General features: G+C 32.9%; 2 protein-coding genes across 2 annotated transcripts in view; one reads left to right on the forward strand and one right to left on the reverse strand.

Moving 5' to 3' along the window:
• Nucleotides 1-5,694, reverse strand: part of LOC119832006 — a 24,785-nt gene extending 19,091 nt beyond the window's left edge. Inside the window, exon 1 of the mRNA XM_038355585.1 lies at nt 5,324-5,694. Within this exon, the coding sequence (XP_038211513.1) occupies nt 5,324-5,451 (128 nt within the window). The 5' untranslated portion in view covers nt 5,452-5,694. The remainder of the gene's footprint in view (nt 1-5,323) is intronic.
• LOC119832005 (probable beta-hexosaminidase fdl) overlaps nt 1-12,608 on the forward strand; it is a 72,508-nt gene that overhangs the window by 49,500 nt on the left and 10,400 nt on the right. The window lies entirely within an intron of this gene.

Genomic DNA, 12,608 nt, shown 5'->3' on the forward strand with positions numbered 1-12,608 from the left:
CAGATTCGAAATTCAAATGTAATATTTTTTTATAATTAAGTGTAACAGTATTTATGGCCAGACTAAGTATATTTTTAAATGACACGTTCTTATTTGCCGCCAATTTTAAAAGCAGCAAGCTACTCTTAAAAAAAAAAAACAAACCAAACGTCAATTATATTGGCTGTAAATAACGGTTCGAATTTTAAATGTTAATACGAGTAAGCAGAAGTAAACATCGAATTCGGGGGAGCGCTTCGCTGTAGACGGTCTACTAATTGGACATCTAGTGTCGCGACGAGCTGTAAACTGTCACATGGGTGTATCGATTTATCACATCCCTACACCGCTATGTTATGTGTATTGGTGTGTAAAGGAGTTTCAATTAGCGAAAAAGATTCTCTAGAATACGATAACATTCAGAAATGATTTTTTACTGCGCGAGAAATCGGGCTATTCATGAAATATTCTATATAGCCTCAAATCACTTTAATATATTGACGCAGACTGTTCAATTCGTATGATTTTTTATTACTTCCATTATGGCGGAGCTTAAAGCAAACATCCCAATTTTCTTTCATAAAAAAGTAAACTTCGAGTGGAGATTGAAAAACAATGCCTACGTAACATAATATCGACGCTTAAATTCTTTGAAAGTTCCAATAACGGTTGAGTTAAGGCGGAATATAAGGTTATTCATACTGAAAATTGAAATTTTATCTAGTTGACGCCTGCATTTATCCAGTTTCATCAGCTTTTTAAAAGAGAACAGTATAAAACATATCTCTACAGTATAGGCTTTTAGTGTTCATATATGGCACGTTTGCCATTCAACGATCCAGTCGAAATGATGATGTTATGGATGTAAGGGAGTTTTAGTATTTGTTCGTTATCTTTATCAATGTTTTTATGAAAATATATTACAAGTATAAAAATACATATTCATATAAGTAATTACTATATTCATAATAACTGTTATATATTACTTCAGCTAACGCTAACTCGCAGCTCAAGCAGCGGAAGCTCAATAAAAAAAGTTTTGAACTGCTGACATTTATTTATTACTAGCTCAGTGAAGTTGCAGCTTTCGAATTGTGAAATAATTTTTTAAATCGGTCAAGCAGTTTATGCGTGACAACGTTATAAACATACAACAATACGAAAGTTTCTTTATGATGTTAGCGTAGACAAACTGTGTATAATATATATGATCGTTTAATTGCACAAATAAATGAGCGTGGGCGATTAAAATAAACTACCTATCACACGACAAACGAAACAATAAAACTGTATCAGCTTGATTAGATATTTTTTTGAGACATATCTTGATAAGACACACGTCTAATATTACAAAATTAAGCTAATATCGTATATGCCATTTGTCATTTATTACAGTATAAAGAGTAATTTAAACTACCCAATAAGTCTAAATATAAGGTCTGAGACTACACGACTACTCAAAGGCGAATCCAAGGAACCTCCTCCCGTGGACTGAATTTTTTTATTGATTGATTAAACTTTTTAATTTCTTAATCAAAATGATCCTACTGTTCAACTACTGTTACAAACTTAAAAGTAAAACAATAAAAAGAATATAGTATAAGCTAGTGAGATACATTTAATGAACATTGTAATTAAATAAATTCTCGCAATGAAATTCGATATACATCACAGTTATATTATGAATACAATAAATACAACATTAATTCGGTAACATAAACCTTTGACCCAAATACGGGAAGATAATTGAAATTAACACGCCCTCATTAATTCGCGACCTCTGAGGGGCGTCGGGCAAAGCGAATGTATTCACAAGACATGAATACGATTTAGTGACGAAGGTCAGTTACGCCAGCTGTTTTGTTTCACCCTAAATTGTTTCAGAAGATACAATCGGAAACATTCAGTGTATATACCACAGTATCATTGGTTTGCTCTCTTTTAAGCGAGAGTGTTAGGCACGTGGATAGACGCTACGCAAGTGTAGTTTAATTGGCTATGATTAGAATTAATTGCACAAAACTTGTTAAGCGATATTGTACGGACCAAGGAGAGAAATTTTTGACTTTATCTTTAAGGTATTTGATGATAATGTACCCAAAAACGTATGAGTTCGTCGTGAATTTTAGAAATGTGTCTTAACGAATTTATAATAAACTAGCTGCACCGCGCGGTTTTACCCACGTAAGTCCGTATCCCGTAGGAATATCGGGATAAAAAGTTGCCCATATGTTATTCCAGTTGTCCATCTGTCTACGAACCAAATTTCATTGCAATCGGTTCAGGAGTTTTTGCGTGAAAGAGCAACAAACACACACACACACACATCCTTACAAACTTTCGCATTTATAATATTAGTACGATAGGATGTAACTTCTTTGAACACCGCTAGAAAATGCATGAATGCTATGCGGAATGTAATTCAGTTTTGCCGTCATGTAATAAGAATTTATCATAAAAATATAACTTAAGTGATTGCATTAAGAAAGAGCACATTTGCGGAACCATAAATGCGGAGAAATGTACCAGAATATTGAATTAGGAACAAATTCCTTGACTGTCCTCTTTGCTCGCCTTGAGCTGTTCAAAGAAGGTTTATAAATACATAAAAAAATATTTCGTGTTCTTTTTTCAAATTTATTTCATCCCATATAAATATTTTATCTCTATGCAAAATTCGAACTAGACATGGACAGCAGTGATCGTCTAAGTGAAAGCATTCTCTTGCTAATAAATGTAATATAAGATTCTCAAGTAAGCTGTAAGTTGTAGCTGTTATCACCGCACGTGACAAAAATATAACGCGTTCTCTTATCATGCGTTACCGTCAAGTTAAGATTCAAGAGGGGCTTGAAGAAAATGAACGTGTAATTCAGTCTGCCGATATCTCACTTGAAGGGATGTCCTTTGATATTTCGTGACCCTAAAGTATGGCGCAGATCGCGATATTTTGGGCGCTAATGTGATAAATGTCTCGGCATCAAAGGTTTTTAAACGGAAATTTTAAGTGCCAATGAATAATTAATTCGATGGCTTGTACTCGAGGCTGATATATTTGAAAATCAATTCGTGTCAGTCGTGTATAAAAGAGCACTAATTGGAAATATAATTATGACATAAATGATGCGTTTGTGTATCGTTTAGAACGAAATCGGATTGCCATAAAGTGTTTCATTGTTTTGTATGAATTATGAATTCAGACAATTTTGTGCGATCAAAATGCAATTAGTGTATTTAGTAATGAATGTGTAGCGAACTCTACTCAAATAATGTTATAATAATAATTGAATACGGATTATTAGATAATAGTTAAATATTAGTCTATTATTATGTTATCTTTTTCATTTTATTTTATTTTACAAAAATTTCGTGGCAACCCTAAAGCCAGTGGCTTATCGGGCTTACACTGACGATGAACGATTATCCACTGGGACCCAGGAAAATATGACTTGATAGTCTATTAAGGTTGGTGAAATGTGTGGCCCTTTGAAATTCTGATTTAAATATAAAAGCTTAAACCTGACTCGGAATTAAATTCGAATGACAAAAGATTTTCACCAATTCTCTATTTGTGTTTTTTTTTCATTTATTAGACTTTGAGTATAGTGAGAAGACTAGAGAGTGAAATAGGTAACTTTTTACCACGGTGCAACATCTCATTCCTGTGGGAACAAATTAAACGAGCGAAGCCGCGGGTGGAAATCTAGTTCTTATTATACGTCGTTATATATATATTTTTTTATGTCATAGCAGGCAACTAGGCTGGTGGTTCGCCTGATGGTAAGCGATCACCACCGCCCATGAACATTCGCAGAGGTAGTGCCTCTGCGAATGTGTTGCCCGCTTTTAAGGGGTAAAGGAAAAGGAAAGGATTAACGACTGGAAAGAAGGAATGGACTGTGACGGGTGAGGAGAAGGAAATGGGCCTCCGGCTCCCCCACTCACCGTACGAAACACAGTGGCATGCTTCCATTTCACGCCGGTTTTCTGTGGGGGTGTGGTACTTCCCCGGTGCGAGCTGGCCCAATTCTTGCCGAAGCGTTCTCGACTCCCACAATAAAAATATTGTGTTGTATTATACCTACGTATAATATGTTCGAAAAGAGCAAATAATTTTCTACAGCGTTCCATCTAAATGGGTTTGTTTATTAATTGTAATGGATTAAGATTCTAACTGTTGAGTGATGGATGGGAATCTGCGAGCTATTGATTCGCTTTCATGGAAAATATATTTGTTAAGTTTTTTGCAAGTTAATACCTCGAGATGTCGTGAAATAATGACTAAATGGATTTAAAGCATTGAGGATCTTTCATTTCAGCGATTGACGTCATTTCTAGTTATGCCCTTTGGGAATCTAATATCTCAACTAATTTACACTGCTATTCAGTTAAATTGATAGTACCTGGTGGTAGTTGATTTAAATCGTAAATATGGTTATCTTCTTTACTTTTGAAACAAATAGCATTATCTTAGGACAACCTTTGCTGGAAACTTATTTTTAGGATATAAAATAATAAGTCTATTACTAATACGTACAAAGATCCTGGTTATCATTTGTGTTAATAACTTGGCGTGTCAAATTACTGACGTGAATAGTCCTAGTTCTCAAATCGCTTGAGAAATCTGAACCACTAGCAAATATTTGGTGTTAACGCTTGACTTTAGTTAGACAAGCGAAGTGACAGTACTATAACTTAATTGAGATCGTTTATTGGATACGAATAATTGCACTTAAATTATCGTGTACAACAAACTAATATTTGAAGGTTTGCTCGTATAAAAACGTGTAAGAAATGTCTATAGTGATTTTGTTTTACTAGAGATATTGCTGTCGTACGTTATTCCAAATTCGTTCGGATAATTCGTGATTGGATATCAAAAATTCGATTAAATCTTACGTTTATGTAGGTATATGTCATTTCCTTCCATATGTTTTTATTACATTGTCAAGTGTATATGTGTCTGTATATTGGTGATACCATTTTATTGGGATTACAAGATATCAATCCGAGAATCGGGAAATATAAATCGTAATCCAAACGTAAAAGTCTAAGAGAATTATTACCGCACTGAAAAATTCATTACCCAATAAACCGTGTAGCTGAGTTTGACCAGTCGTTTTATAGTAGTCCGAGATTTACCCTGCATCCGATCGTATCTTCTTCGTATTAAACAAGTGTTTACTAACCATACTGTCCGTATTACGGTCGCAATTTTAAAAAGCTTAGTTACTTTGATAGGTGTTGTGTATCTGTTTTAAAACCAGGTTTATAAACAAGTTCGTGTTAGACAGTGTGTTGTTTGTTTTGTAATTTTAATATCAGTTTGATGCTAAATACAAACCTTACAAAGAATATATTGATGTTATAGTGAGTCGATTCGGTTTGAATGACATTTGGCTGCGTGTGGTTGTAATAATGCTTAGCATGTGATACAGCCGCCACAGCAGCCAGACGTTGTGAGCTGCCCATGGCCCAACCGAGTGGGCTGCGTTGTGCGCTCACGATGGCAAAGCCCGCCAACACTAACTGCCTCCAGAAGCACCAGTGATCCACAACCGTACTCAGCGGCGCCGCCTTCGCGACTGCCGCAACAAATTTCTTTGATTCGTTTTTCAAAAATCTATTTTTTTTTATTTCTTCTACTTCCGATCGTATCCTCAGCCAGCATCTATTCAAAAATATCAGCTCGGATTTGACTTTGGCCACATAGTGATGTACCACATCTGTAACAAAAAAAAACGTTTCTGGCAAAGTTCTTCAACACTTGACACGTGACTAGAGTCTCAATTTTATCTTCCAGTTAAAGAGAAATATTGTCTCATTACGGGTATTTTACAAATTCAGGTCTCTTTCCAATTTCACCATTTACAACAGTAAATGTCACCGCTGTCGAGACGAGGAAGCATAGTGGCAATTAACTTCAACCATTATTAATGAAAGAGCGACCAATAGCAAGTTAAAATTCTAATATCCACCATTTTATTGAGTTTATTGTAAAAATGCAAATTATACGATGCTAAGTGAACTGAGTGGGATAGTTATTTAGGAATATAAAGAATCTTTGTTGGGCGTAAGCGTAAGTTACTTCGAATATCTTGGCCATTTTGTTTTTAACTGTTTATTTGATGTATAAAGATAATTTCAAATAATTTTCTGTAACAAATTAGTGCGTGCGTTTTTGCCAAATTAAAAATTTCAAGTGTTGATATTGTATCATACTCGTACACACAATATATGAATATCATTCTTCACCATCGTATTGTGGACGACTTGTGTTCTAAACGTAAACCGTTCTGAAAAGTTTTGCTTATGACATGAATATTAAATAATTATTATATTATATAACGCTATACTCTCAACTCTCTAATTATTCATTTTCCATTTTGCTTAAATTAAACTCGTGTATTCATTTACTCTTGTTCCTTTATAAATAAATGGAGACGAGTGGTCTTAAATAATTGCTTTTAAAGCATACATTCGGTTAAGTAGAATTATCACGAAATAAATGGAAGACATTATATATTACAATACGTATTATTGCCTGCACGTGCGATACATTCTAAAGGTATTTAAAAAAATGTCATTATAGAACCCACTTAATATAAAGGGTGTACTTCTATGAACGAGTCGCAGCGCATAGAAATCATTTTACATTCAAGTTATAATAGAAGAGAAATTTGGCCATTGTGCGTTTTTGGATTGAGCAATTACAAAAACGTGTTGATTCATTAAAGTACAGATGAGGATATGTACGAATTTATTATGTATTACCCATAATAATCAGTCATTATATTTTATTGTTATCTTCTAATATATAAAATTTTCGGGTCACAGTTTTCGTTGCCATACTCTTCCGAAACGGCTTGACCGATTCTTATGAAATTTTGCGTGCATATCGGGTATGTTTGAGAATCGGCTAACATCTATTTTTCATACTTCTAAATGATCAGAGCAAGGCAGAACAGCGTTTGCCGGATGCAGTTAGTTAAGACGCTATAATATTATGTTCGTTGGTAATGAATATAAAATTTTTAGTTACACCATGTTTAGAAAACTTAGTAGGCATTATTTACTTTGAAAAAAAGTTAAAAATTGTTTCGGAAAGTTATGAAGTAAAACATATGTTTGTAAATAACCTTTAACATAATGGTTTAAAAAGTGTAAAACACACAAAATGACAAATTTAAACAAACATAATGTTTTATTAAATTTGTCATTAAAAAAAATAAAAATTAAAGTTGCTTAGTAATTTTGGTGTCAGATTTCATTCTTGACTATAAATTATACTCAATTTAATCATAATAATGTACCAATCAAAATATTGTTATCAACATATATTGTTTAAAGTATTAACATGACAAAGTAAATTTATTTACTTTTTAATAATTGACCAAAAAGTGGCATTAAAACTTCAAAATAAATGATCATATTAATATGTAATTAGAGTTAGATTATATTTTTTTTAATATTAGTTGATTAACATTTAAAATATTACTCATTTCTGATCACTCGAATTCATATTCAAGTCCACATCTGGAAACAATTCTTCGAATTTCTTTTTCTCACCATTAATTAACGTTAACGAGGCCTCTGCTATCGTGAGAAATTCAAATTAGTTATTTAAATTCTACTAACTTATATTTACAATTTGTAATAATAAGCAAGGTATTCATTATAATATTTTTACGCTCACAGATGACATATCATATTTACCTTTAAATATCGAAAATTAAAAAAAAAAACGTTTGATGTGTCACTAAAAGCGCGGGAAAGTTCGATAAGTTTCGGAGCGAGCGCGCGCGACTCGCACCCCCAAGCTTCGGAAACCGAATGGTAGTTTTCAGCCCGCCCTAACCGTGGTAATGTTAGAGGCGTTTCACACCGTATTGGCGCTTGTATATTTTCGATTGGTTTAACTTCGTTGGACATAGTGAGCTAGCGTTTAATTATCGTAAATGTCAAGTATTGAGTGTAATATTACAACTACTTTAAAAAAATAGACTACTGTAGATATTTATATATATATACACAACGGTGTATATCGTAGTTTCATACGATTTCTAATAGTTAAATGCTTATAGTGACTAGTAGAGTTAAAATTTACTTTTTAATTTAAAACAGTTAACACATAAGTTAAGTATAAGTTTTAACATATTCTTTAAAATGAAAAATAAAAAAGGTCAAGATGAGGTTCTTTCAAGTTTGTAAGAAACATCATTCTATATATAGATATATACACTTTCAGAAAGTGTTCAAACATCTTAAAAATACTCTAAATCAATTCGGAAATGTATTAAAAAAAACTAACAGTTTGTACAAATTAATGCGGACAAAATTTCGCCTCGGTCGAGATATTGGCGTCCAACCTTAAAACTCCGTGTCACTTCGCGTGTAGCCGTCCCCAACGCTGCCACTGGGTAAGTTAGTGCTTGCCGGCCTCCCAAAACGCCTCACATCCAAATTTAAACCTTATCACCTACGCCACAAGTTCGAAACCTCATATTACAACTATACTTCCATAGCATCTTCGTGACTACTCCAATAGAAGCAATGTGTGTGCTCTTTAATTATTTATGTATATTTTTTTTGTCGTTCTCCATTTCTTTATACAATAGAAATATTATTTCGTGTAAATAGACTTTTTGGACATGCGCAATGCAATTTTCGAGGCACAATGGAAATGCTGTCGTTGCATTCTGCAAGTACTTTTCACACAGACATACATTAAAACGGGTCGGTGACATTTATAATTAGTGCTAACACGCTAAACTTATTCGATTATAGTTGAACGGTGTGACATAAATAACTGATGACGTCACACGTCACGTTTAAACATTGAAATTGCATGATAGAAAAGGTGAAGTTTAATTTACAAAATCAGTATCAAAATTGATGGGACAAAAACGTATACTTATGTTTTATTATATACATGTATATGAAAACTCATTATTAATTGCTCGGTTTCTTCCTCCAGCTTCGCCTCCGTAGTCGAAGGAAACCCGCGTCGTTTTCGTTTCCGTGAGATATCCGGGATAAAACCTTTATTATGTGTTTTCTCAAGTCTCAAGCTGTCTTGCTACAAAACATAATTCAAATCAGTTTAGATGTTTAGGCATGAAGAAGAGACAGACAGACCGACAAACAGACACTTATTACTTCGAAACTAAATTTATAATAATAATACAGCAGAGATACAAATAGCTCGTATCAATTTCCACAATCGTGAAGTTTTATTCCATTACAACTTTTATCGGTCGACAATATATCGCCCATGCTCCACTGCCTTATTATTAAAAAAAAAAACCTATAAGTTCTAGCAATTTCCGTAGTCCACAGCCATAAATCAACATAACCATTAACAACGACATAATACCGGTCAATACTAGAGAACCGCACACGTTTAATATTTTACTTAAACATTCTTATTGTTCTCAGTACATTCGATGTTCATTACTTTAACGAACATTTATATGAAAGAAACGTTGCGACCGCGGCCATAGAAATAAATAATTGGAGTAGAGAAAGCTAGGGTGGAGTATATTTTGTTTCAATATTCAAGTGCAGAGTTTTTCAACCTACGAGGCGTGACCTCGGAAGGTCGCGGCTATAAATAACCAATACTAACCTAATCAAATGTTGAACTATTTTAAGTGACTTTAATAATTGTGTGTGAATGTTGTGCCTACTACGTTCAAAGTTTCCTTTTCATGAAATTTAGGTTGACGATATCGACCGTAGTAATTAACATAATGTTCCCCTTAAACATAATATATTTTAAATATCAAAAAGTAACTGTTTCGTTATGTTATATTGATTTATTCATCTAGTAGTGGCATATTTTAGATATTTTTTTTCATTCAAAGGCCCAATGACAAACATGGATACTATATCTTGTACATTATTTTAATAAATTAACTTAAATAAGTTAATTTATTAATCGTATATTTATATTTGCTCAGATTTGAATCAATGCAGACATTGAAACGCAGCATTCAAAGTAAATGCATATTTATAAGCGTGTGTATATATTACATGATATTTAAACCTTTGAGCATAAAAATAAATTCTTTGTAAGCTCAGCAAATATCGTCTGTAAACTCTTCCACATACCTACTCGTATATTAAAAAATCGTGAGCATATAGCATATATTCGAGTATGATATGTACCTAGTTATAAATATAGTATAGGTTTGGCTGTAACGAATACACGTAGCTACATTATTACGGTTACTAATGAGCGTGGCTGGGTTACATTTCAATGTTGATAACACTGGCCAGTAATTACGACTGACTCACTATATTTCTATCTTTCAGCGCTGAATTAAAAGCAGCTTTACACGAATGTTTTAAATGAGCTTCCCTATTTATTTTTATAATCGCGTCAACTCTCAATTTGAAACGAACTTGAACGATATACAAACTTCTTTGTTACATACTTTATTTTGTGAAGTTTTTAGTAAATTGACGACCGCTTTTCAATTGTTGTTAATTGTGTTCGACCCTCAATATAGACATGTAATAAAACGAATGCAGAGCAAATAGTTATAACAGTACCTAAGCATACTAAAATAAGTATATCGGTATAACCAACGCTAGGTATCAGTTTTGTACAAAAAAAGTTTTGTTTATATTACAATATTATATTATACCTTTACTGTGAACCAGATAAAATGATGTGACACCAAGTCATAAGTCTCCAATAATGTCTTTAAAAATTGTAATGTAAGCTTGTGTTTATATCCACGGGTATCGAATTGCGGATTCAATTCGCAAAACTTACATGATCCATTCTTATATTGCTCCACGGCAACACAAAAGCCGGAAAGTTCTCAACAATAGTAAGAATTCCAGTCGACATCATATGAAAGTATTGTGTATTGACCTATTCATATCCAGCATATGCAACTGCAATTTTCTTTCAAACATTGCATTATTGCTCCGTCAAATACGTACTGAAAATTCCTGAGAAGCACTTGAACTAATTATGGTGTGTTATAAACTTAAAAAATTTAACTGAATTTTTGTATTATTTACATAGTTGACTCCGTTCTTTTTCAATCATGGTTTCATAAAATTATTTTAATTTTTTTTGGATGAATCTACCCTCTTGCTGTAAATAGCATTGCTGTAAATAGCAATGCCTGTCACAACAGTTTAGATAAATTGATATATCTTGCGATCTAAAACATTAAAAAGTTACTTTAAAGGTTTTAATGCTAAAATAATTCTATAAATAGAATGGGAAGTAAGGAAAAAAGCTATAAAAACCGTAGGCTCTGGCCGAATTAAAAAGAAGTAAATTAAATCAATTTATTCGCATTACAGATTTTCCGAATATCTTATCGTTAGCCAAATTTTATCAGACGGAACACGTAAGCGTTTTAAATAAAATTAATTCAAACTATAAGAATGTTGAAGTTACTATGGAAAGAACTTATATACAAATGTATGTAGCTTATTTCCATAGTAACTTCAACATAATTACGTACCAATATCGTATATGGTATATCGGTTTTCCATGTAAAAAAGCCCACGATCAATTGATTTAATAATTTAACGAAACATCGCGGCCGCCTTTGTACGCGGCGGGCGGCAATAATTTCTTTGAAGATGTGTCTGATCGATGTCTGTGAATAATGTACGAGTGTGTGCCCCACTGACCACTCGTTGGGCCACGTACTCGGGTGCTATTTGACGAGGTCGAGTATGCATTGGTCATAGCATCTATTAGAGCAACATTTTATGAAGGGTTAAAATAGATCTACGTCTTTAAAAGATAAACCGCTAGTGGAGTTATTGTGACCAAAGTTGAATGCCTTTAATTTTATTTAAAAAGCTACTAATCGGGACTTTGTATTCGCATAAAAATACTCTAATATGGGTTTATTCGAAACGATCGGACATATATGAATGTAATGTTTTTTTATGTTGGAAGTAAAACTTAGTTATTAAACTAATGTTATAATGAATCGTAGTTATTTAGCATTAATTAAAAATGACACCTGCATAGTAAACGAGCATATCAATGACATATCATAGATCCATACGGAATCTATTTCAAGTTACAACACTATCTAATTTTACATGATGTGCTGCTACGAAGCTCGTAGACACGTAGACGTAACGGCGTAGAGCTAAAAGCTCGCCTACGAGACGTCTAAACATAAATTGTGTTTCGTCGGAAATAGCTAGTGTATTTTGTAAATAGTTTGAATTCCATGGACACTGACATATATTTTCAGTATGTTGTTGAGGTATTATTTTTATAAAGAAAAATGGTCATTAATAATAAATATTCCGACATTAATTCAATAGTTAATTGAGGTACCTTTTTGTTTTGTATTATAAGAACAAAAGTCAAGAAATAAGCATGAAAACTTCTTTAACAATCCTCTGAAATTATAAGAAATATATAAGTTCAATTATAAATATTTGTAATCTTTAACTGTATATTTTAATCCGCTGAAAGTTTATGTGAACTTACTCGCCGTTTCTTTCATGTAGTTCTTGTGGTTGTGTTTTAATCATTATTATTGTTTAAATAGATTCATTGTACCTAGTCTTGCCATAAATATTGTAATAAAGAAAAAAGAAAATTGTTAACTGCAAATAACATTTATTACTTT

The sequence above is a fragment of the Zerene cesonia genome, chromosome 14, assembly GCF_012273895.1.
Source record: "Zerene cesonia ecotype Mississippi chromosome 14, Zerene_cesonia_1.1, whole genome shotgun sequence".
NCBI classification, from domain to species: Eukaryota; Metazoa; Arthropoda; class Insecta; order Lepidoptera; family Pieridae; genus Zerene; species Zerene cesonia.